Source organism: Apteryx rowi, unplaced genomic scaffold, assembly GCF_003343035.1.
Source record: "Apteryx rowi isolate R43461 unplaced genomic scaffold, aptRow1 scaffold_360, whole genome shotgun sequence".
In the NCBI taxonomy this organism is placed as follows: domain Eukaryota; kingdom Metazoa; phylum Chordata; class Aves; order Apterygiformes; family Apterygidae; genus Apteryx; species Apteryx rowi.
In genome coordinates, this window is record NW_020450086.1 from 372370 (window position 1) to 396192 (window position 23823).

Sequence of the window (23823 nt, forward strand, 5' to 3'; positions counted from 1 at the left end):
CTTCGAAATGAACCCAGTTGTGTAAAGAGAGTTCTCTGTGCTCTGGGCTGCTGCGTGCTGCAGCAGAGGAAAGCCTGTTCGGAGCGGCATATGATACGTTAGTCTTTGCCTACCAGGGAGCTGCAGTTGAGACTTCCTCATGAGAAGCCGTACTCCCCAAGGCTAGGACGTGAATGATAAATGTATGTTTGGCAAACTGATTAGCAAAGCCTTTGCACACTTGGCTAGTTGTATCCTGTTTCCTGGAAGGCTGCCAGGTTTAGGAGAAACGGAAATGTAATGGATTGCAGTTTTTCTGTTGGTTGGTTGGTTGCAAAAGGCTGAATAAACAGGAGTTGCCTTAAGGTAGGCGAAGTGTTGTTATTTGAAGTTACGCGAGCCTTGCTTTGGCTTATCTGTATTTTGTGTCCGCTTCCGCTCTGCAAGTAGCGTTAGTGACACTCAGTGAGGTGGCAGCGTTATTCAACTGAATTTAGTTTATTTTTTTGAAAGCAAATCATAATCCCAAGTCTTTTTTGGAGGAGGGAGAGCGGGAAGTTAGAGCAGATGTCTGACAAGTCCCACACCACCCATTTGACTGGGGACCTGAGCAGAGCTGGAACCAGAGCTACTTCACAAACATTTATCAGGATTGCTGGTTTTAAAGTACATGGTAGATAACTGGCATCAACTATTGTTTAAGTGCTAGAGTAATTCAGTGCTGTAACCTCAGTTAAATTACTTTTGATATAAGGATTTCTATTTTGGTGTTTTGAATTTTCTTTTTTTCTTTTTCTTTTTTTTCTTTTTTTAATAAACATGTGTTCTGCAGATCCCTGGCAAAACATTGGTGCAGAGAGCCAGCATGTTTCATCAGTATTTCTTTTGGTTTATAGTGAACTTTTTAGGAAATTATTGAAAAGAAAGCCATGAAATACAGCAATTCCCCCCTTCCCTAATTAATGCAATACAGTTGATTTAGGTGTCTACTAACAAAATGAATTTTGGGGGGTCTTAGTTGCCATTTGGAATTTTTCATTCCTGTTAAAAATTTGGAGTATTTGAAAAATCATGTCAGAGCTTCAAAATCTTGAGGTTGGTTGCAGACAGAATATTTCAAGAGTAAATGTAAATTGATTTTCTTTATTTTCCCTGTGGTTTCAGTGTTCCTGGGTCATACAGAAGCCACACAGACAAGCTTTCTCTGCAGCTAGGAGAACAAGATGTCTATTTTAAAACTAGAAGAAGCTGAGAGTTAAGCATGCTTATCATGATGTCAGAGTCATAACTTACAGCTATTGTCATGCATGTGAATACAAAGACTAAATACCAGGGTCTAATTTAACAAATGATGGTAACATACTTTTCTAAAATCAAATAGCATCTGCTGCTGCTGTCACCTTCCTGTTTATGATAAGGAGTCCTCCATTTATTTATAAATTTATTTATAAATAAAATCATCTACCTTTGACAAATGGATTTGACAACTGTAACTATTATGCTCTCTATTAGGCAGCATTTTATTATGTCATTCTGTTACAAGCAGATTTATATAGGAAACAAAAGCTTTGGGTAATATCTTTCATGTAGTTAGAAATAGAGACTAGGATAAAAATGTAATCGTGTTGCTACTTTTGGCAAGCTGATACTCTTAAGATGACGCTAGTTTGTTATTTTATTCCTTTTCCTTTTAGAAATAGTATTTTACCCTTAGTGTTGCTCTCTCCCTTTACAGTTCTCTATAACAACAATGGTGTGTTGTGATATTCTGTAACCTTTTTTTTAATTGCAATTACTGTTTTTTAATTATTAACACTTATTACCTTGTACGTAATATTTCCATTGGATGATTTTGTTATACAACCTTCTCCAGCATTGTCTTTCCTTAGCTTGGTTATGAAACCAAAATCAGAGAGCAGATACTTTGGTGGAAATTATGGCATCTGTTGGCAGCCATGAATTTACAAGGTGTTGTACATTTTTGTCTTTTATCCTTAATAAAATACTTAGCGTCACAAGTATTAGCAGCTCAGCAAAGGTTGGACCACACAGTGTCTGGTGATCAGGACATACGCAAAATGTTTGAAGGAAAAAGAGGGGCAAGGGAGAAAGAGGAGCATAAGCTATTCCCAGACAGCTATTTTGGCTTATGTTTCTACTTCTCTGCTTTGTCTTCTACAGCATCTTCTGTGCCTGTTATTTTTAATATCATGATTGTTTTCACAATTTAGTTTGTGTTCATATCTAGCAGTCCAAGTTTAGGATCCTGTTCCCTTCTTCCCTCTCTCCCTCCCCCCAAAACAGTTTTCTTTCCTGAAAAATTTGTCCAAATAGCTGACCAAAAGATGACAGATTATCAAGATTAAGTTTTGGTACTGTCAGCAGCAGTTCTGTCGATCGTCAACACCATGAATTTACAGCCTACTTGTGAATATCATCTTCAAATTTAAAATGTCTAATGCAGACTTTCCCCTGCCTCACTTTAGCATCTAGCTATTTCTACTTAACTGCATAGTTTCTTCAGAAACTGCTCTATAGATTAAAAACACATGGATACAAGAGCACATTTCACCAAAGCAATGCTGATAGCCTGAGGATCATGTTAATAGTGGTAAACTCACTTTTCAAACCTAGTACAGTAAGAAGAATTTTTATCGTTCTGTGGTGTATTTCTTCTAATGAGTTTGCAGAAGTATATCCATGAGGCTAAATAATGTGTCTGATTGTTAAAAATGTGTAATGACTGAAGCAGCTGATGAAAACTCTGAAGATCATGAACATGGTATAATCTGACAGAAAATTCATAATTGCTTGCAAGATTTGATGCATTGGTGATTTCCCTTGTTAGATGATTGTAAAAGTACTGTATTTGAGTATTGAAATTATTATTACGATTTTTTTCCAGGCGACTGGCTGGTAATGACCTTTCTTTTATCCATCCGAAGGCCTTGTCTGGTTTGAAAGAACTCAAAGTTTTGTAAGTAATCGAGTCGTCGAGCTTCATGGCTAGCTGTATGCTTTCTTACTGCATAGTTAGCCTATTTACTGATAGAAACTTTTTTTTTCCCTCCTCTGCTTAGACAGTATTGTAACATCCCCCCGCCCAAAGTTTATAGATCTCCTATATTTTTTATAAAGCCTGCTGTATGTGGTGATGCTGAACAGCTATGGATTTGACTGAACTGTAACTATTGCATTTAATTGGAACATTTACTTGACTCTGAATTATATATTGTAGAAGAAAAATCCTGAGAGGAGAGAGAGAAAGAGGAAAAAAAAAAAAAGTGTAAAGCTTTTTGTTGCCTGACCACCCCCCCAGTTATTCCATCAGATGTTCAGATATTATCAGGTAGTACTAGTGCTTACAGAGATTTGAGATAGTGTTTGACCTTTCAACTGCCCCTGCCTCTGGTGGAAATCATCTCTATAGTTTGATGCTTCTTTAGGTGAGATTGACTTACTATTAGAAGGTTTTCATTAAAAAAAAGTTAGACTTGTGTGTTGTTACCCACATCCTTTTTTTTTCTTTTTCTCAGATGAGAATACTCCCTTCAACTGTTTTTCCATGTCTAAGGATGAAAATAGCTTTCTGCTGTCTGTTGGGATTTTTAAAACAAAGCAGTCCTCTATCCAGAAATTGTAGCATTTATGCTAGCGTAAATATTTCCAAGTGCTAACTTGGTACTACATAGTTAATTACACGTGTATTTAAATAAGCTGGTGAAAAAGGACTGTGAGGTTGTAAAGGGAAGCATAAACATGCAGCATAATCGGGGTGCAGATTAGGAAACAGACTGTCTGCAGTACTACTCAGCGATGCCCTGTAGGTTAAATGCGTGGTGTCAAGGCCCCTGAAGCTGTCTCCAGTGCGATACTCAAGGCTGGAAGTGCTCAATATTCTAGCAGTTGTTGGAAAAACTGGGATCTTGGGATATTATGGATATTAATTGACTAACTTGCCTAATTACAGTTACACCAATATACACCAAAATCTAATAATATTTTATAATGTGTGAGCTATCAATTATTTACATTCTGTTTATAGAAGCACTCATCATGCAATATTATGCTGTCCCATAAAAAAAGTTAAAAAAAACACTGCATAACTCTAATTCAGCTTGGCTCTAGTTTCCTTAAATGCCTGTTTAATGTTGTGCCCAGAGGCGCTTTGTTGTGCGCACACTTTGTAAATTAGATTGTTAATGCATTGTGTATTGATGCGGCTTTAAGAAAAATTAGAGGTTTGTGTATTTTGTAGCATGTTTAGGATGATTTCCTAGGAAAATAATAAAATGTCATTCATTTTAGCAAATTTGTACTACTGTTAAGTTGTTTTAGCTTTTCAGTGAGTTCCCAGGGGAATTTCAGCATCTCATGTCAGAAGTTTGTTCTCTGCAAATTAATGCAGTTAATGAGTTGTAAATAGAACTGAAGTAAACCATTTACATGTTTCATAGTAGTATTTTTGAGTATCTTGTCTTGTTAATTTCAAATGCTTTTATTATGTTAGAAATCTGTGAAATCATAACAGGACCTTGGACTCTTCTGTCAGCTAGATCTTTTATAAAGATCATTGTCAAATTCTACTTTACTAACACAGTGGGGTTTTTTGCAGAACCCTGCAGAACAATCAGCTGAAGACTGTACCTAATGAGGCCATCAGAAGATTAAGTGGTTTACAGTCCTTGTAAGTTTTCTTACTGTGTTTTTGTTTTTGCATTGTTCTCCAAATTCTACTTTTAGTTACTTTGTTCGTGTTCGCTTCATGCTGTAAAGCTTTGAAGTATAATAATTTCTGGGTAAAAATGTTTCTGGATTTTTATATTGGAATTTCAACTGAAGCAAAGTTTTCCAAGAAGAGTTCATAATCTTCTTTGGTGGGGAGACACAAATCCAAACTCTTTCTAAACCAAAACCCAGGTAGGAGACTGCTGTATAAGCATAGTGGTGGTGGAGTTAAATGTTTCTCATCCTACTGCAAGTCCTAAGGTGTTTAAGCAATTTTAAAACATTGTGCAAAAATGAATCATACCTGAGTCTTTTGTATCTGTAGGAGGAAAAGGGGTTTCTGTTTCTGAGAAGGAGTATTGTTTGAGACTTGCATAGCATTGGATTCACAGGAAGGGGTTGAAATCACATAGACAGTTATGAACACCTCAGCCATTATTTCTGGTTGCTCATAAGACATTTCATAGGTGTTTATATTATCTCATGGCTTATTATGTTTTATGAAATATCTTAATCAGACCTTAACGTTTAGTTACAGTTCTGTAGGTGGTAGATACTTATCACTGTGATGGAGGGGGGTGGAGTGGGGGGGTGTYCATATTTTTTCTCCTTTCTGCATGCCTTCGGAGAGCGAGGGCAGATTATCTATTCCCTGTATGCCAAAATTCAGGTTTCTGGCCTAAGATGCTGTTTCTTCCACTGTCACAGCAGATTATGTAGTAGTTGTGCAACTTCTGCAAAGCTGCTTTCTGCATTCCCTAAACTTGGATCTTGGCCATTACATTCTCATAATTACTCCAGTGTTCCTGCCTTTTTTCATCTCAAGAAACCACAGTGCACTGCATGGGGCAATACAAGATTGGTGGCAGATTATCCTGGCGTGGAGCAGGAGTGGGAGTCTGTCGCGCCGGAGCGCGTCATACCGCAGAGCAGTCCCTGTACTTCCTTTGGTTCTGCTACTTAACAGTAACCAGGTCCTGCACAAAACGGGGAGTGTGGGAAGTACCTAGCTCAGAGCTGGGGAGAGCAGTGACTGTGGATGCCAAGATGGGGCGTGGACGACTTCAGATTTTCGAATCCAAGAGTAGGGCAGATATATGTTTCCATTTGCAGCAATTATGTTAAATTTTTTTGATGTCTGTGTGTCCCTATTGTTTTAATGTCTCTGAAGAAGAGATTATACCTTAGTCTGAGGGCCACACTCTGCTTTGTGCAAATATTTTTATTATAATAAAAACACTTCAAATGACAGTATGTGAATAACCGTTTGAGTAATAATAAAAAAAMCCCTCCCTCCCTGCTTCCAACATTTTTCTGATGCCAAAGAGGAAAATATCTCAGTCAATACTTTTGTTGTCTACAAATCATCCATTTGGTTTTCAGTGAATATACTTTCGTCTCTACCTATTTACAATACTCTTTGTTCTCCATTTAAAGTTTTAAAATGTTAAATCTCCAGTTGCTGGTTTGATGATAATTTTATGGTCGAAAGGGAAGGGACAAAGAACTAAGGGAAAAGTTTAGTGAATGAAGAAATTAAGCCAGTGTGTCTCTTTTTTAAATTCATACATTTAAATAAGGTCGGGGGAAAAAAAATATGTTAGAGACATTTCAAAACAGTAGATGTTTTAGGTGTTGAAAAAAAAAAAAACACTGAATGATTATGTAATATGGTATAATATAACTGGTATAACCATGTGACATAACACGATCATAACATAACAGTGACAATTTAAAGTGTGGTGAGGTTGCCCTTTCTGGTAGCTTTGTTGTTCATAGTCAAACGATAAACTATATCAATTTTAGGAAGATCAAAGAGGAAGAAATCAGGTTAATAAGTAGCAACCTATTCTTTTCTTCTTTTTCTGAAGAAAACTGGATTAAGTTTTCAGAACTACTGTTAGTATACTAAGCAAACCTGATCCAGCAGTCCTTGAACATCAGTGTCAGAAGCTCAGAGAGAATCCCCTCCACCACCACTGATATGGATCCTGGTTTAAGTTGTCTCTCACTCCATTCTCGAGAGGATATCTGTCTGCAATGCAAAATCACCATAATTTGGTAAATTGACAGCCATGTGAGAATGAATTGTTTTAGAGGTAGRTGTAGTGAGAAATGCAGAGTTTTTTCCTGTCTAATCTGTACTTGAGCAGAGTGCATTTCTTTCATTTTAATGAATTTCAGGAAAACTTTCCATGTATTACATCACTCAAATTACAGTGTAATTTATGCACATCCTCTACTAATGTAGAGAGCATATTCTGCTAGAGGAATGTAGGACTGGTCCTGTGACTTTTGTGTGAGAGCATGGACATGTTAGTGCCAGCATGCTGCTTTATTAATAATAATAATAATAAAAAAAAACTTTTCAAAAGAATTTGTCAAAAATGTATTTAGGCCCCTCAGCTGCCATGACCTTTTTCTAAAACAACTCTTTGCAGAATATGTGTTAGAAAGTTTGCTTCTGCCTTTTTAATATATAATCTCCATCCAGAACCAGCAAGTTTAATCATCACTTTAACTGGCCATCTCTTGGCAGTTTCCCAGTTTGCTCTGAGGTAGGCTTTAGGAAGATTTTTTCTTGGTGAAGACACAAATAATTTGTTCTTAAAACTTTATAGCGTATTGATAATCATTTGGTTTGAAACTCGCATGGAACTGTCTGGTTCTCTCTTAGTGTACTCCAAATTCAAGATGCGTGGGAAGACAGTTGCCACATTGTATGCATTAGTGATCCCTGTAAACTTACCTGATTTGAGATAAATAAGATGATTACAGGAGCTTTATGTTTTCTGATGTTTATAGGAGAGCTGGAGAGTAGCCAGTGTGGCTCAGAATGCCAAATGACAGCTCTCTATTTTGTGTTTGTATTGGATATTTTCCCAGCTTCGTCCTCCTAAAGAGAGTTAGAATATAGTCATTATTTATGAAGGGTGAAGTTTACCTAAATGAAGAGTTGTAGTGAGTGGAAACTCACTTTTCAGCAACCTCAGAATAATTTACCTGGCAGGATGTGTTTTCAGGTTGCAAGGTGCAGTGATATCCCTGAAGAGAAACTTGGACCATGGGGCTGCACTGGCAGGGCAGAAGGCGCTGGTTGCCCAGCTTGTGCGTGTGGCTTTTGGTAGCAGAGTAACCTGACAGAAAAGGAGCCTCACAAATGCAAGCAGTACTATTGATGTCTTTCAGTTAGTGCAAAACATCAACAGTACGTTTTTATTAGTACAAGCTAATGAAGTGGCACGCTTCACATTTTAGGTCTGGAAATGATATTGGTGAAGTTTACAGGCAGTCCAAGGGTCATATGGAGCACCAGAGGTAGAGCTGTATGCCACTCCACCACTCATGCCGATGGTGAAAGGATCGGGAAACAATTTCAGGGGGTCACTTGTTTAAGTGCCTTAACATAAAAAACGTATTTTGACTGATGATAACTTTTTTGTAATACTTGCTTATTCTGTGGTTTAACACAGAATATAGGGATTTGTAAAATGGTTCTGTGAACTACAACTTCTAGGACAGTTCTCATTCACCCCAGAAATCCAGTTAAATGTAAATTTAGAGTTATAGCGCAGAAAATTCTAGTACAGTCCTCAGTGTGCGACATTCTGAGCCTATGTTGTTTAAAAAAAAAAAAATTCAAATGCTTTGGAAAAGAGAATTATATTCCATTTGAACTCAAAAACCTGATTGCTGCTAGTTTTAGTGGGCATTTGCTGTCAAATCCATGAGTCATATTTGAAAGCTTGTCAATGGCTGTCAACGAAGCAGAGATGTTTTGTTATAATTTCAGTTTAGGAATTAAGTTACTGTCCTTGCACATGTGCGCACATGCACATATCCAGGGAATGTTAGTGTGCTCAGTAGGAATAGTTCAAAGTGTTGCAGCTGCAGGATGATGCCAGSTTCCCAAATTGTGTCATTGGGAACATGCTGGTGTGGTACTCGGTGGTTCTAGCTGCTGCCTCGCTGTTTGGGTAGGCGTTCACCTGAGCTGCAGGGTAACTGTCTCCATGCATGCAGTCAGCAGTAATTTTCTGCAGTCCCAGTAGCACTTCTGGCTCCCAAGCCTGGCTGCTCACAACCTGCGCTGCAGGCGCCTAACCAGTTCTGCAGGCTGCCTGCCTGTCTCCAGCGCCGGAGCAGGCTCAGGGCAGGATGAGGCAGGAGGCGTCACGGGGCTCGGCTGCAACGTGGTTACGGTTCCCATGAGGGAATAAACTCGGCCCAGGCAGGAAGAAGCTGGGATCTTAAGACAGGGGTCCCGATGTGGGACTGTGAGAAACAAGAGCAGGATCTTGCTTTGCAAGGTGCAGGTGAAGGATRAAAGGGTGGGAAACAGAGGATGGAAACGTGTAGTCTGCGGATAATCTGATCAGAGTATTTCAGCCAGTCCGGACACTTTTCAAGTGTGCCATAGCATGTTTTTGCTATAGGCTTCTATTTCCAGCATTCAGTCTTCTTCTTCTTTTTTTTTTTTAATTAGGAAGGATTCCTTATACAGTTAACATCTCTATTCATATAAAAAATCACATCTAGAAACATTCCTCTAGTGCTATAACTAAAATGCACAGCTTGACGTTGTAATTCACGTTGATGGCAGTAATCTTACTAACTTAAAACGTGAGCATGTTGAAGGGTGTCAGAAGAGAAGATGCCTGAATTTGGAGAGGGCAATACAAACACTATTTTGTACGTGGTAATTCAAAAACATATTAGTCTGCTTATTTATTTCTTAAAAAAAAAAATTGTTTTATGGCTTCTGTTGATAATTTTCTTTAGTGATTCTGGATTATAGTATTTTAAAGGATGAGTATCTGTAAAGATAATCATATTTAGGAGACTACAGAAGATGTTGATTAACAGCAATAATTAGATTAAGTTTACAAGCGTTATACGGTCTCAGATGTAGTACCCTCCTTTGACAGCTGCAGATGCTTTTTTTTAACTAATCAATCTTTAATGGGTCATCTTTTTCTGAAGTTTTTTAATTCTGTGCTGTTTTGCTTCCCTGTTACGGAGGGGTTAAAGAAAACCAACCCTCAGGTGAATCTGTACTAAGCTATAGAATCAATCTATCAGCACCAGAATGGGAAAGGGAGAAATTCACACACATTTTCTTTTAAACCTACAAAACCAATACAAAATTAAATATGCTGAATATGCTTCTCCCTTGCATTTTTTAGTGATGAATGTTTGAGTGCTCTCCTCAGCATGTTTGTTTGTGCTTGAAAACCTTTAAAAATGCAGTGGTTTCAATGCACTGCTTCATGAACTGTACATACTTGCTGAATGACAAGAATCTCATTTTTCTATGCCCTGTACACCTTTACAAGCTGTTCTGGTTTTCTTGAAAGTAAGTTATGGGCTTTTCTTGTGACCTTCAGGAATCTCTGCAGACTGTCTACCTTATTTTTCACTTGTTGAAGGAATTACTAATTTTAAATAAAAATCAGTAAGTGATTTGGAACCACACATTGGGAACTTAACTAGGATGGTGGAAGTAGTTCTGCCTATCATCTGTTTTTCTTTTTGTTTACACAGCATGCAGGTCAAGGTCAACTCCTAGTGTAACTGAATCCTCTATGGGTAGTTTGCAGCAAATTTTTTTTATGATCTCTGACTAGTACCATCTTAAACATTTAAATGGAAGAAATTTGGATCTGCAGATCAATACTGGCTGTTGAATTAGCTTTTTGCATGCATCATTAGTTTCTGAGAACTGCTGTAAATTTGACTTTGTATAAAGCAAATCCTTGTATTGATGTCTGCAATACGTAAGGTAGAGCAACTGCTTGATGCAGTGAGCAAATGCACTGAGTATTTTAAAGTACCTCTGTTAACATGATGGGTTTAGTGTCTTACATTGTAACAGAATTTCCTATGTATCAGGCTTATCAGTACTCAACTTCAAAACCTAAAAATCTACTCCAGTGTTATTTGACTAATTTCTTTGTGGTTTTTGAAGGAGCACTTAAAAGAGCAAAGTTCCTTAACAACTGCCATTGACAAGAAGTGGTTTAACAGAAGAGTCAGGCATGATTTTTCCTTTTATTAACATCAACATTAAGCTATTTCTGTCAGTACAAGGTTGTTAAATTTCTCAGTCTCTGAAATCTGAAAAGTGGGATTATCACTGTGATTGCCAGTGCGAGCTAGCTAGGCGGACAAGGGAGTCTTTGACAGCAGCTAAAAACAAACCTGTGTCAGTCTGTTCTTCCCAAGCAACCACTGTCAGCCAAAAGTACGGAAGGGGTAGGGGTCGCCGGGTGAATGTGCAGGGTGAACCTGACTATTGCCAAGGTGGCATCTATGGGACGTGTCTCGGGTCCGGGACGCCTGGGGGGCTGCGCTGAGGTGAGCGTGGCAGGCACGTCAGGATGGTCTGCAGCGGGAGCTAGCTCGCGGCTGGCCCCAGAGGAGTAGAGGTCGAGCTCTCTAATGCCAGGGGAAACTACAGAATTAGAGGGAAACATCAGCTGTTTTTCTCCCTCGAAGGTGCTTTCTGCCCACTCCTCCACCTGGCCTTCTTTCCTCCTTCCAGTCCTGCTGGAAGCACGCAGACCTGCAGCCTGYGGGCTTTGCAGCCGGGCTGCAGGTCGAACCACATTGCACGACTTAGTAGGGTTGYGTCCTGTAGTACTGCTGCTGTGCCTGTTTCACTGGGAAAGCTGGGTACTTTTGCATGAGTAAGTGTTTATCAAAATGGTTTCTGTTGCGATTTGGCATGCCGCAGGAAAGGTCTGTAGTGGGCCCTCTGGGCAGCGTGTGACTGCTGCACGGCTGCGTTGTGGGGCAGGCTAGGGCTCCTGTCGAGGAAGACTGATGCTGGGGAAACACTGAGAAAGTCTGGGAGGGGTTTGTAAGCCCCTACTGCTCCATAAATCAGTAATTTTTCTGATTTTTTTTTTTTTCTTGACTGTAATTTTTTTCATTGTAACGTATTCAAAAAGTTGGCTCCCATGCCATTTCACCCTCCAGGTGTTTGCCCTAGAATTGGTATGTTYTCCGTATGCTGGCATATTGCTGGCTAGCCTGCTTTGAGCTTTGTGGTGAAAATTTGTTTGAAAATTTGGAATATGCTTGATTCAGAATGGTCATTTTGTGCTTTTTCAAAATATATATTTATATAGATAGATACATACACATTAGAATTTTGAACTTTTCATTTGAATTGATGTTTGAGTTCATATTAGTTTTACAGTTTCCTAGAGCTGAGTTATTATTTGTAGATAAAGTTTAAATTGCTGTGTTATTCACTTATTTTAACAATATGTTAAATACTTATATGAGAACTATTGAATATATGGGTTTTTACTGTCCACCTGCTCTTTTTATTGTGCAGTTTGAGTTGGAGTTTGTGTGAGAAAAGAACCTGACCGGTAATAAAAGTAAAGATGACAGCTCAGCAAGTAAAGTCTGAATTTCTAGACAAAAATTTAAAGGTCTCTCACAAACCAGTGCCTATAGGGAAGCTGGAATTGGAGTAACTTCTGAAAGATTAAGGAATTTAAGTCTATGCTGCAAGCTGTATTTTAAAGAACATGATCTTATCTTTAACGCTTTAATGGAAAAGGACAGTTATTGTAAAAGTTGAGTCTGAACAGTGAAGAATATTGCTCATACTTTGCTAGCTGTTAATGTTAGTAAATACTTTCTTATTCTGTCTTGAAAAGGTGTGGTCCTAGCTGCTAATATTTTGTGGAATTTGTCAAATATTTTAGTCTTGCTTTTCAGTTGTTTCACAAAGTACACCAGTATGTGCAGTTCACATTACATAGAAGCCTTACAGCTATATTTTGCATGATGAACATAATGTAGATAAGTATTAATTGTTTGAAAGGGAAAAAAAAAAAAAAAAAAAAAGGACTGCAGCATATCAGGCTTACACTTAGTGGCACGAAGGGCTACAAAATGTGTGGATGGAAGAGAGAGATAGAAATGGCAGAATTAGTTTAAATCTGGAGGTTCAATAATAATAGAAATCCAATGCTATTACTTGATTTTTGGGTAATCATAGTAATATCCAGTTTGTTCTTTTGATGCTGTTTGTTCCTATTATATTTGTAAATCACAGGTTTTCCCTCTAAAACTGTCAATGTAACTCATTGAAAACTCTGGATACAATCCTTACATTTTCAAATATTTTATTGGTATGTCCTTTGGCATCTGGGAAAACTGGGACTAGCACAGTGATCTTCAGATTTAAGGATTAGAAAGTCACTGTGTAAATGGAGAGTTACAGGGAGACACAAATAATCTCAGTGCGATGTCCTGCCTTTCTGCTTAACATTGGCTATATGATTTGGCATCAGCAATTCTTTTCAACTCTATTCAGACATTGAACTTGTTAAGATGATGCTAGATGTTTGCTAAGAAGTCACAGTGAATGAGAAAAATGCCCTTTTTCATCTTCCAAACCTTCTGTTCAATGAAAATGGTGGATGTTTTTCTCCTTTCCCCCACAGCTGTGGGCATGAGAAGATGAAAATTAGAGATTCTCCATGTATGGCTGTGGAGAGTCGCTGTTCTTAGGTCACTGATGTAGCACGACTCGGATGCTCACTGCGGTGCGACCAGCTCAGAGTTAAGAGCGGAGCCTGTTGGGAGCCCGAGCCCCGGACCTTGGCGGAGGCTCGGAGTAGCGCGTGCTGCGATACGTACGTCTGTGCAGGGCGAGCRAGGGAGGAAGCGTCTTGTCATCTGCTCTCCGAATCTCCTTGTTTTGTCTGGCTCGTGTTTCGACTCCCTCGTTATATGCATCCTTCCTTCCTTTAGTCATCTTCTGTTGTAACTGGGGGGAGAGAAAGAGCATGGGTTTTCAAAATCTGCTTTAAGAAATGAAATATAGTAAAGAGCACAGTGAAAGTACAAACATGGGCATAGACAAGTAGTCGCAAGGCCTAGATGTTGCCTGCCTCTCAAAGTATGTTGCTTCTCTAAAAAGAGTGAAGAAATTAGTTGAAGAAAAGATTCGGATATGTTTATTCCACTGCAAAATAATTCTTTTGATCTTCAGGGAGGTGTGTGAATTTAGGAGGTAGAAGAAAGGCAGGTAATTTCTAAAGGTGTTTTTTTTGTTTGTTTGTTTTCCTGAAGCAGAGCCGCAGGCTTTTTTCTTCTTTTTTTTTTTTTCCTCTTGTGGTTTTTTTTTTTTTTTTTATAATCAACAGATGTTTAATTTCTCTGAAATGTTACAGTCTCAATGCAGGCTAAAAGCATTCAAGCAGAATAGTGTACACACCTGTCAGATCATGGGGCAAATGATAAGGGGATGCCAGTATATGAACTGCAGGAATTAGCTCTTTGATGTATAGCTTTGGAGTTAATGGCACCTCGCTCATCTTAGAAGAGAGCCTTTAACTGCAGACAGTTTTAAAGTACCCACTTATATTTGTGTATTTGTTGCTTAATTTGATGCATTTCTTGACTTTTTATTATGTGGAAATTCCACTTTTAATTTTTTAAAATAATTTGACGTATTTAAACCACATATATCACAACACCAAAAAATTCCTTCACTGAAGTAGATGAAGTAAATTACTTCTTTAGGGATGTCCTGAGGAAAATTCTCAAGACGCTATGATAAAGCTTGTCTTCTTGTCTTGAATTCAGCAAGTCCTTTAAATTTCAGAGGAAGAATAATTAGGCTAATGCAGACCATTTTGGTAAATCCAACATTTTAACGTCATAATTCTTCAAAGTTGGTTTAGATACAGTAAAACGGATCTTTCCAGGTATGCAAAGTGCCTTGAGCTAGGCAGAAAAGAGACATCTGCAGCTGAGTGTAGCTGGAGCAACTTAAACATCTCCCCTTCCGTTTGCGCTCTCTGACTCTCCCACGCAGTTGGTGGGATGGACTGACTGCTCTTGGTCGGCTCCGGTACAGGGCCATGCCAGTTAAAGAGCTGGAAGTCCAGCAGAATTTGCTAATATGTGCGCTCTCTTGGCTTTGCAAGGGAACAAACGTAGTCGCCTGGTCCGTTCGGTGAGCCTGGAGAGGGACAGAACGAATGGCTGGAGGCAACGGCTTCTCAAACTACTCCAGCCAGATTTTCAAGAGCATGTCTGGCCGTGGCTTTAAAAACACAGCAAATGCTTAATATAACTCAAAACCCGCATTGTGCTGATTTGTATTGTAATAAGCATCAACGTTAAGACAGTATTTAAATGCAATGTATATGAGTTTTGCCTCCCCAGACTGTGGCATACATAACATGACCRGTATGCCGACCATTTCAAAATGGTTTGCAAGGTGCTTTGTCCCACGCTTGCAGTGAAGTCATCAGCTTTCAGCTGCGTGTCGACCTAGAGCAGAGAGCTTCTGGGTCAGATTGTAGTCAAATGTTGCCTGTTGCTCATAGCCCTGCAGGATCCTGACCTGTTATGGTTCATTTTTTCATCTCATGGGCTGTGTCTGCTGCCCCCTTCCATTTCACTCCTTTATGAAGAGCAGCTCTCTACTGATACGTTGCTTCTTCCTGAGCCAGCCGTCGCTGCTGCCTGTTCACCCCTTCATGGGGCTCCTGTCTGTGCAGATCCAAGCTTAAGCTTTTAGTATGGGCGTTTTTCCATTTTCACCCTCGACGCCTCTGGTCCCATGGCATAGTGTAGACAAACCTCAGCTGCTCCTATCTGTACCTGTTGCCTGCTGTGGTTGCCAGTGGTGATACCAAAATAACTATGTTGCCAGTGTATGAAGATGGAAAAACAAATTGGTTCAGAGCATGCTGTGTGAGGAAAAAAGAACATGCAATTTTGCACAAGTTTGTGTTGTCACTGCCCTAACTCAAGGCATCAGACAAGGAGAGTGATACCACGTTTGTGAGCTCTGATGGGAAACTATTCCTGGTTGGACTCCACAAGTCACACCTGCACCTCCTGTAGCATGGGCTTCACRTCTGGAGTCTGGAGCTGAGGACATAGGTTTAGCCTCCTAGCTTTCCAGGTGTGGTTTGTTTTTTTTTTTTTTTAATACTTTGAAACCTGAAGAAACTCTGTAACCCAATAGCATAGGTGAGCTGCTAACTGTAGCAGAACTAATTGTCACAAATAGTTTGCCATACTTTTTGAATGATAKCTAAGTCCTTTTCCACATGTGTTATTGTATTGATATTTGTGATCAGAGCTAATTTGGGGGAAAATGCAATGGCAAATCCAGTAATGTGCAATACTCAACAATGATATTGTTCTATTTTGTATTTTTTGTGGAGTATGTTAGAAAGGATCAGGTGCCAAAATGAAGGAGACTTCTCAGTTTAGTCAGTGATGTATTTTATTTGCCAATGGGATTTATAGTGCTAACTCAGTTCAATAACTTTATAAAAATAATCTTATTCTTTAAAGCAGTAATTTAAGGTGTATCGCAGTAACACAAAGCGACACATATAACAGTATCTAATGCTATTGAAAATGTAGTTTTAGGGATAATAGGTTCAAATGAGTAAATGCCTCTGTAATATTTGATACAACATAAAGTTACCATTTTTAAACCTTGTTCCAGTAGTGTGTTTATGGGAGCTGGAGGTTTTTTTTTTTTGGGGGGGGGGGGGAGGAGAAAGGTTTCTGTCGTGTTACCAATTCACTTTATAAAGCTGATTGTAAGTGTAAAAATTTGCTTAAATGTTTGATTAAAAATGGCTAAGAACAAATTTTTATGAAGTTTGCTATTATCAGCTCATTTGACATAAAAGAATGTTCATGCTCAACTTGAGTAATCCTTCAAACTTTTCAGTACTAAATTACTTCATTAAAGTATATTTAAATTTAAAACAATGTTCTGGAGTGGTAATTTTTAATCTACGTTTTTTACTTAACTGTAGTTTGTGGATTTACTATATCAGTTCTTTTTGTTTTAATGTAGGCGTTTAGATGCTAACCATATTACTGCTGTACCAGAAGATAGTTTTGAGGGTCTAGTCCAGTTACGTCACCTTTGGTTGGATGACAACAGTTTGACAGAAGTTCCCATCCATCCGCTCAGCAATCTCCCCTCTCTGCAGGCGTTAACGCTGGCTCTGAACAAAATAACGCACATTCCTGACTATGCATTTACCAACCTTTCAAGTCTTGTTGTTCTGTGAGTATTGTGACTTTCTGTTTCGTAGTTTGATTTGATCCTCCCTAGTTACAGCTTTGATTTATCTAGAATGGCACTGATGTTTCAGCTCAATTGTCTGATAGCTTATACCCCCAAACACAAGAAAATGTCATACTATGACATATCAGATAATCTGCTAAAGAATTGCTAAAGTTTTTCTGCTAAAATGAAAGCCAAATGTGCTATGGATTATGAGGTTACTGTATATTTTTCTATGACATTTCATTCTAGTAATGAATATTTTAAACCAATGGCTGTCACAGAAAGATATCAAAGGTATTAAAAGAAGGAAATGTATGCCACAGGGCTGTTTCTATGGGGTATATTTTAAAATTTTTCTCTAAATAGTCTTAAATACCTCCAAGGGTGAACACTAAAAATTATATTGATTTATGTTTAAACCCTATTTTATCACACTTTTTTTCACAATCRACCATGTGTAACGGTTTTCCTAAACCGTTTCACTGTCTCATTTTCATAGAAATACCTACTAATTTGTTAACTTACATGAAATCATTTATTTGTCATCATGCTTATTTTGTTTTTTTTCAGGCATCTTCATAATAATAAAATAAAAACTATAGGAAAACACTGTTTTGATGGATTAGACAACCTTGAAACCTTGTAAGTATGCTTCTAAAGGTAGTTTTGTTGAGTGTTGTTTGTCTCATTCCCAGCTTAAAGTTACTTTACTGTTGCAAAGACAATGTTGAAAATAAGGCATGTGTGCACAGCACAATACATACCAAGAACATTTAGGGCTAGCTCAGGTTCCAGAACTGAAGGCTGTATCAGCTCCACCAAAAGTAACTAACTACGTTGAGAAGCAGGTAAATATTAGTCTGGGTGAAACGTTGTGTTGGATGATGTTGCTCTAATGTTCCTAATCCTGACCTCGCTGGTGTATCTTTGCATAGCACTCCACTGAGTCAGGTGGATACAGCAGTATTGTTTAAGTGGCCTTGCATGTGATAAGGAACAAATATTTGTTTCTCAGATTTACTGTAGGATTAAACACACTTAAAATACATTGCAAAAACTGTTGCGTGACAATAAGCAGTTTCTCAGAGTGCCCCCATGGGCCATCACTCCACTGCTCCTCTCTTACTGGATAGGCACTACTGCCTGCCAAGGGGACGGCATCACCGGCGTCCCAGCAGCTCCCAAACCGGTCTTCTGCAGATTGGTGGGAAAAGCAACCCAGCGCCCGGGCTCCCAGCCTCTGCTACAGGAGATTCACTTGAGTTCACTTCAAATGCTGGCAAGCATTAAGATGATAGACTGTTTTATCTGAAACAGTGAATCTCATGGTCCTTCTGACAAAAATGGGGGGGTCAGGGAGAAGCATAACCTTCCCCTCACCCCACATTTGTTGTCCTGGTCGACAAATAATACTTCCCCTAGAGTTGCTTGGGAGTAGTAGCCAGGTGCTAGCTCAGCAGAACTCAGCCTCCAGTGTGCCACCTTGGAGAGGAATGCCTTTCAGCTGCTCAGGCTAAACTTCACATTTTTTTTCAGCTCACTGAATGCATATCTAATAAGCATTCAACAGTGCATTTTGTTATGTTTAAGACAATGCGAAATAAATAAATAAAATGAAGGAAGGGAATGGCACGTTAGAGCCAGTGACAACTGGCTTTACTATCAGGAGTTTGGCAGAGTCCAGGAATGCTACTTACTCCAACTATCTTGTCATTCTCTTATTAAGATAAGTAATAATTAGATACTATGTAAATGTAGACAGCTGATGTAAGACTCTTTTAAAAGCTTTTGCTTCTCACAAGGAATCTTTTTGCAGAAAAAGTCTGTAGTAGATTCAGACATTACTGCTAGAACAGTGACAGGTTAACTGTGATTTCAACAGATCCACATTACTAATGCCTGCTAATTTAGTGTGACACGTTTTACTTCTGCTTTGGTTTAATATTTRTAATTATCTTTACTACAAGGTCTGCTATAGCCTCATGGCTTATTTAATGTTTATTTTATGAAACCTGAAAGAAAAGTTTTCTGAATAAGCTGTAAAAAAAAGTAATTGTTTGTTTCTACATGCTTTGTTACATTGAAATATTAGTTCATTTTTGTGTAAATTATTTTGAAGAAAAAATTGTGAGGTGCTGAAAAATACTTAGTTTTGCTGTAAGGAAATGTCACTCATCTTAGTATGAATAATCCTCAGGCTAATGTTAAATTTCTTATTAAGTTATTAGCTGGTTATTAAGTGTGTAAAACATCAGAGGACTAAATCTAAGGTAAATATCAAGTTATTCTGTGTTCTAATTAGAAATTTCTAGAACTTTTTTTGTCATTGAATTGTCGTAATTAAAAATGCTTTTGACCATTCATGAGCAATATTGAGTATTTTCCAATTTTGCTGTATTTGTTTTTTCTAGAGATTTAAATTATAACAACTTGGTAGAGTTCCCTGAAGCCATAAAAGCGCTCCCAAGTTTAAAGGAGTTGTGAGTATTACTTATTATCTCTTTTTACCCACTTTCTTTCTCCTTTCCAAAAGTAAAAAGAGCAAAGAAATTCCAGGATTTAAGAATGCTTGTCTCATGCGGTAACCTAGATCAGACTAAGTTAGGCTAAGTGATGCTATAATTAAAGGAGAATATAATCTGTTAGAGAGAGAAGCTATTGAAAATGATTTTGGAGTTACATAAACTAAGCTAATTATTCRGAAGAACCATTAGCATAGATCTTAATTATGAGCTGGTTTTGACCTCCAGTAGCAGGATTATTTATTCACTGAACATGCGTATTTTCCCTGTCCCCTTCTTAACAGGGGAAAAAGAAGAAAGTAAGTATAAGGTGTGTTTTGGACAGAATAGCTTCTTTCTAATGAAATATTTTCATTTTAGCTGATGTGCAGTAGACAAAAATCAGACCTTCAGAGTTAATCCTGCAGTTGTACATACTTCTATTTAACTACAATCCTATTTTTTCACAAGAGTGGGAAGTGAATGTGTATAGTACATACACACAAAGAAAATCACTTCTGGTTGAATCTAATGGTGATATATTTTTGAATGTTGGTTTTCTTCTTTGCTAATATCTTTAGGGGATTTCACAGTAACTACATTTCCATAATTCCCGATGGTGCTTTTGCAGGAAACCCCCTTTTAAGAACTATGTAAGTCATTTTCATGCATCTATTTTTAGTCTCTCCAGCAGACAGTGACTGTAATAACAGTGATTGAAACATGTTTTTCATTTCCCAGACATTTGTATGACAATCCTTTGTCTTTTGTGGGGAACTCAGCATTTCAAAATCTGTCAGATCTGCATTCTCTGTAAGTACCACCTCAACTGTCTAGTACAGCAAATGGATATGAAATGTTATGGCTAAGAACTCAAAATAACTGAATTCCCTGACTGCCTTGCTGTTAGTTTTAACACACGTTGTTATTGTTGGAGGTATCCAGTTTCTTAAGAAGATCTAAAAAATATGCTTTACTTTTATAAATATGCTTTTTTTTTTCTTTTTTTTTTTTTATCTTGATTACTTTGCATGAGACGCATAACCTCAGGCCAAATGCTCAGATTCTTACTTAAACTCTGATGTGTCGTATGTGGTTTTTGAACAGGGATATACATTGTGAGAAAATGCTTTGCAGGTTAGTGCATGCATGCTTGCAGAAGGTATCAGTTCTGGGGATAACAAGTAAGCAAAATGGAGTGAGATTTTTGAACCTCAAACAACAAATTACCAGAGTGTTTATGCCCTGTTCAGAATACATGTATTGGTATGACTCTTTCCAACCTGATGAATTCCAATTGTTTGCCAATGGAGGAGTAATTTATTAAGCAAATTATTAGTGTAAGAAGCACTAGAAGAATATCTTTTTGTGTAAAATTTAAACAAAAGTAATAGGAATATTAGAATGTTTCCTTACTGAAAATATCTACCTGATACCAGTACCTCACAATTCATTTGCAGAAGAGAGTTTACAGCTAATTTTCATGGTTTTTTTATTTAGGGTCATTCGGGGTGCCAGCATGGTGCAGTGGTTTCCTAATTTGACAGGAACCATTAATCTGGAAAGTTTGTAAGTATCTTCTACAGAAATCATTTCCAATAATTTCTTGGTTTTGTCTCTTGTGAAGCAATTGAAATGTGATTTAGTAGATCTGTCTGGAAAGCAATTGGACATATGCTGTCTTCCTGTCAAGAAATTTCAAGTAATTACATAGCTTTACTTACCATGATACCTGGGTGCCTCTGGGTACCTTTTAATAGATTAAGCTGACAACACCCTATGAAAAATGTCAGTGATATTAACCCCCTTCTTTCAGAAATGAAAAACAAGAAGTTGGCATCTTTTAAAAAAAAAAAAAAAAAAAAAAGTTTTGGTGGGTGAATCTAGCACCCTGATAGCTGAGGCACTATCTTTCTGCTCTTACGCATGCTTGTTATCTGGTCAAGTATGCAAACATTTATACACTTTTTTTCCCCTTAGAACTCTAACAGGGACCAAGATCAGCAGTATTCCCATAAATTTATGCCAAGAGCAAAAGATGCTACGAACTTTGTAAGTGTACACATTGTGCTCCTACTTTCATCTCCACCAAAATGTTTTTAAAGAAATTTAAAGCTAATTTAAAGTATTGCTCAGAATTGCTCATTGTAGTAGTTCTATCAAACTTGGAAATCTAGCTTGATTTCTTATTCTTCAGATCATCACGACTTACAGCAGAGTTGAGGTAATGCCTTATGTTCCTCAAAACAGGGTTCCCATTAGGGGGATTCACTATATTTCTTTGTTATAAAAGATATGCGAGGTAGCACGGCGGAAGGGTCTTTGCATCTTCTAATTCACAGTCCTGCTGTTCATTCTTAACACCACAGTAATCATCTACATTCAGAGGCTAAGGAAGAGGGTTTTTTAATAGCACTTTTGTCTGTGTGTGTGTGTTATGGAATACAGGAGGGAGTATCAAGAATCAAGAGTAATGGAAATGAGGATTAGGAAGGGGATGGTTATATGAAGGCAAGACAGAAAAAGCAGAAAGGAGATGTTAAAATAAATGAAAGGAAAAGAACAAACTGGAAAATGAAACCATTTGTGCGGGGGGAGAGGCAAAGATGTTTACAAAGCATACACACTCAGAGGAAGATTTTGAATGAAAGCAAGTCCTGGAAAAGTAGAAGTATATGGAGATAGAAAAATACATTCTGTTTCGTAGAAGGTAGACTGGGAAGAGAGTGATAACCCAGGATTTCTTTTTCAAATGACAGTTTCTTTTGAACAGAAATTTAAAAGTTGCTTGCAAGTTTTTAAACTCCTTTTTGCTGCATTGTTTCATAGAAGATTTGAACCAAATTCCTGCATTGTATACCATCCACCCAATTTATTCTAATTAAAAAAAAAAAAAAAGATTTTCAGTAAACTTTTTTAGATTACAACTCTCCAGCTTCATAGAATTTGTACACTATGTTTTTGGATATGCTTATATCCAGATGTAAAGCTGAAAGCAGTGCCTACAGAAACAAAAATGTAGTTTGGGAGGGATCTCATGCTGACGAAGCCAGTACAAAGGCACAGCCTGCTTCTCTATTATTTTTCTATTACAGAACACTAATTTCTGTTGTTAATGTTTGCCAAATATAGGGTTTAGGGCTGAATTTTTTTCATGCTTGCTTGCTTACATCACTCATTGAATATTTCAGGAAGGTCAGTAAAGATTTGTTCATCTAATTCAGAGAAAAAGGGAGAGAAAGAAATGCAGCTTTTAACATGGTTACACGAATAGAGGGAATGTAAGGCAATGAATCAACGTTTTGGAGCGTTACATAGACCGCCTTATTTATCCTATTCACTGACTGTTATAAGCTTGACATTGCAGTCATAATGTCTTTCWGCATTTTTGGTTGTATATAATATATATATTCAAAGTGCATAATAGGGCTAGTTAAGGGAGCTGTGGAGAGATCAGACCAGTGATTCCCTTCATGATTTTCTTTAAACTGCCCTTAGTTTTTCTGCCAAACCTTACTAGCAAGAAGATTTTTCTGCCAATCTGTTTGTTTAATGGTTGCAGTGATGTGGTGTTTCAAGTAGAACAGAGCACTAATGGAACAGAACTAAGCATTTTTCTCCCATTTTGTGTTTTGAAGGGACTTGTCTTATAACAATATAAAGGAACTCTCAAGTTTTAAGGGCTGTCATTCCTTGGAAGAAATGTAAGTAGAAATATATGTTGGTTATCTCTATTAACTCCTTAGTATGACAAGTTCTGATCTCCAGAAACTTACTTTTTGCTTAATGTTTGATCATAAGTGCATTTTTAAGATTAAGGCCGGAAAGAAAGAATATGACATCTCATGTGAGAGATATGCTGGCCAAAGAATTCAACCAATTGCATTTTTCTGAAATAGCTAAGTTTTAATTGCTCCTGTGTCACAAAAAAGAATTAAGGACACGTTAATCATGCATTTCATAGTGGTATTGTTATATGCATAAATGGAATGAGCATTTTTCTATATTCTTCCTGCCTTTTATTTCTCTTCCACTCTTCATCAATTGCCTCCATCCATCAGCATATGCTTGTATAAAATTTTTTCCTCTAGTCCCTACAAAACATGTTCTCTTTCCTCAAAACCCATCTTTTTTTTTTCCTCCCTAAATTTCATTGCTTTAAAGTTTCTTATCTTAATTTCCAAGCCCTATGCAATTTTCCCCTTGCATATGGTCCTACTTCGGCTTCCGCTCTAAAGCTTCTTTTCCCTAAGTGAGAGTGGGGATAATAGGCTCCTCACAGGCTTTTSCTATTATACTCTGTCATCTTCGAGTTATTATACACAATGTTCACTGTAAAGTGTCCCATCAAGTGTTCTGCAGAAGCTGCGGTGTGTGGAGGGAGCCTGTTACTATCTGACAAGGGCACCACTGATGATGTGCGTTTTGGAGCACATTACTGTGYTATCACTGTATACGCAGAAAGGCACATAGGAAGCAAATGAAGTGGAAGCAAAATTTGCCCATTAACTCTTGAAGTGTYTCTCAATATTT

The 23823-nt window shown here is 37.8% G+C and overlaps 1 protein-coding gene across 2 annotated transcripts in view; it reads left to right on the top strand.

The window, feature by feature from the left end:
* LGR4 (leucine rich repeat containing G protein-coupled receptor 4) overlaps positions 1–23823 on the top strand; it is a 64452-nt gene that overhangs the window by 29705 nt on the left and 10924 nt on the right. For both annotated transcript variants that reach the window (XM_026073114.1, XM_026073115.1), the window contains exons 3-12: positions 2885–2956; positions 4595–4666; positions 16571–16786; positions 17360–17431; positions 19201–19269; positions 19872–19943; positions 20032–20103; positions 20791–20859; positions 21271–21342; positions 22929–22994. In XM_026073114.1, coding sequence (XP_025928899.1) covers positions 2885–2956; positions 4595–4666; positions 16571–16786; positions 17360–17431; positions 19201–19269; positions 19872–19943; positions 20032–20103; positions 20791–20859; positions 21271–21342; positions 22929–22994 — 852 coding nt within the window. The remainder of the gene's footprint in view (positions 1–2884; positions 2957–4594; positions 4667–16570; positions 16787–17359; positions 17432–19200; positions 19270–19871; positions 19944–20031; positions 20104–20790; positions 20860–21270; positions 21343–22928; positions 22995–23823) is intronic.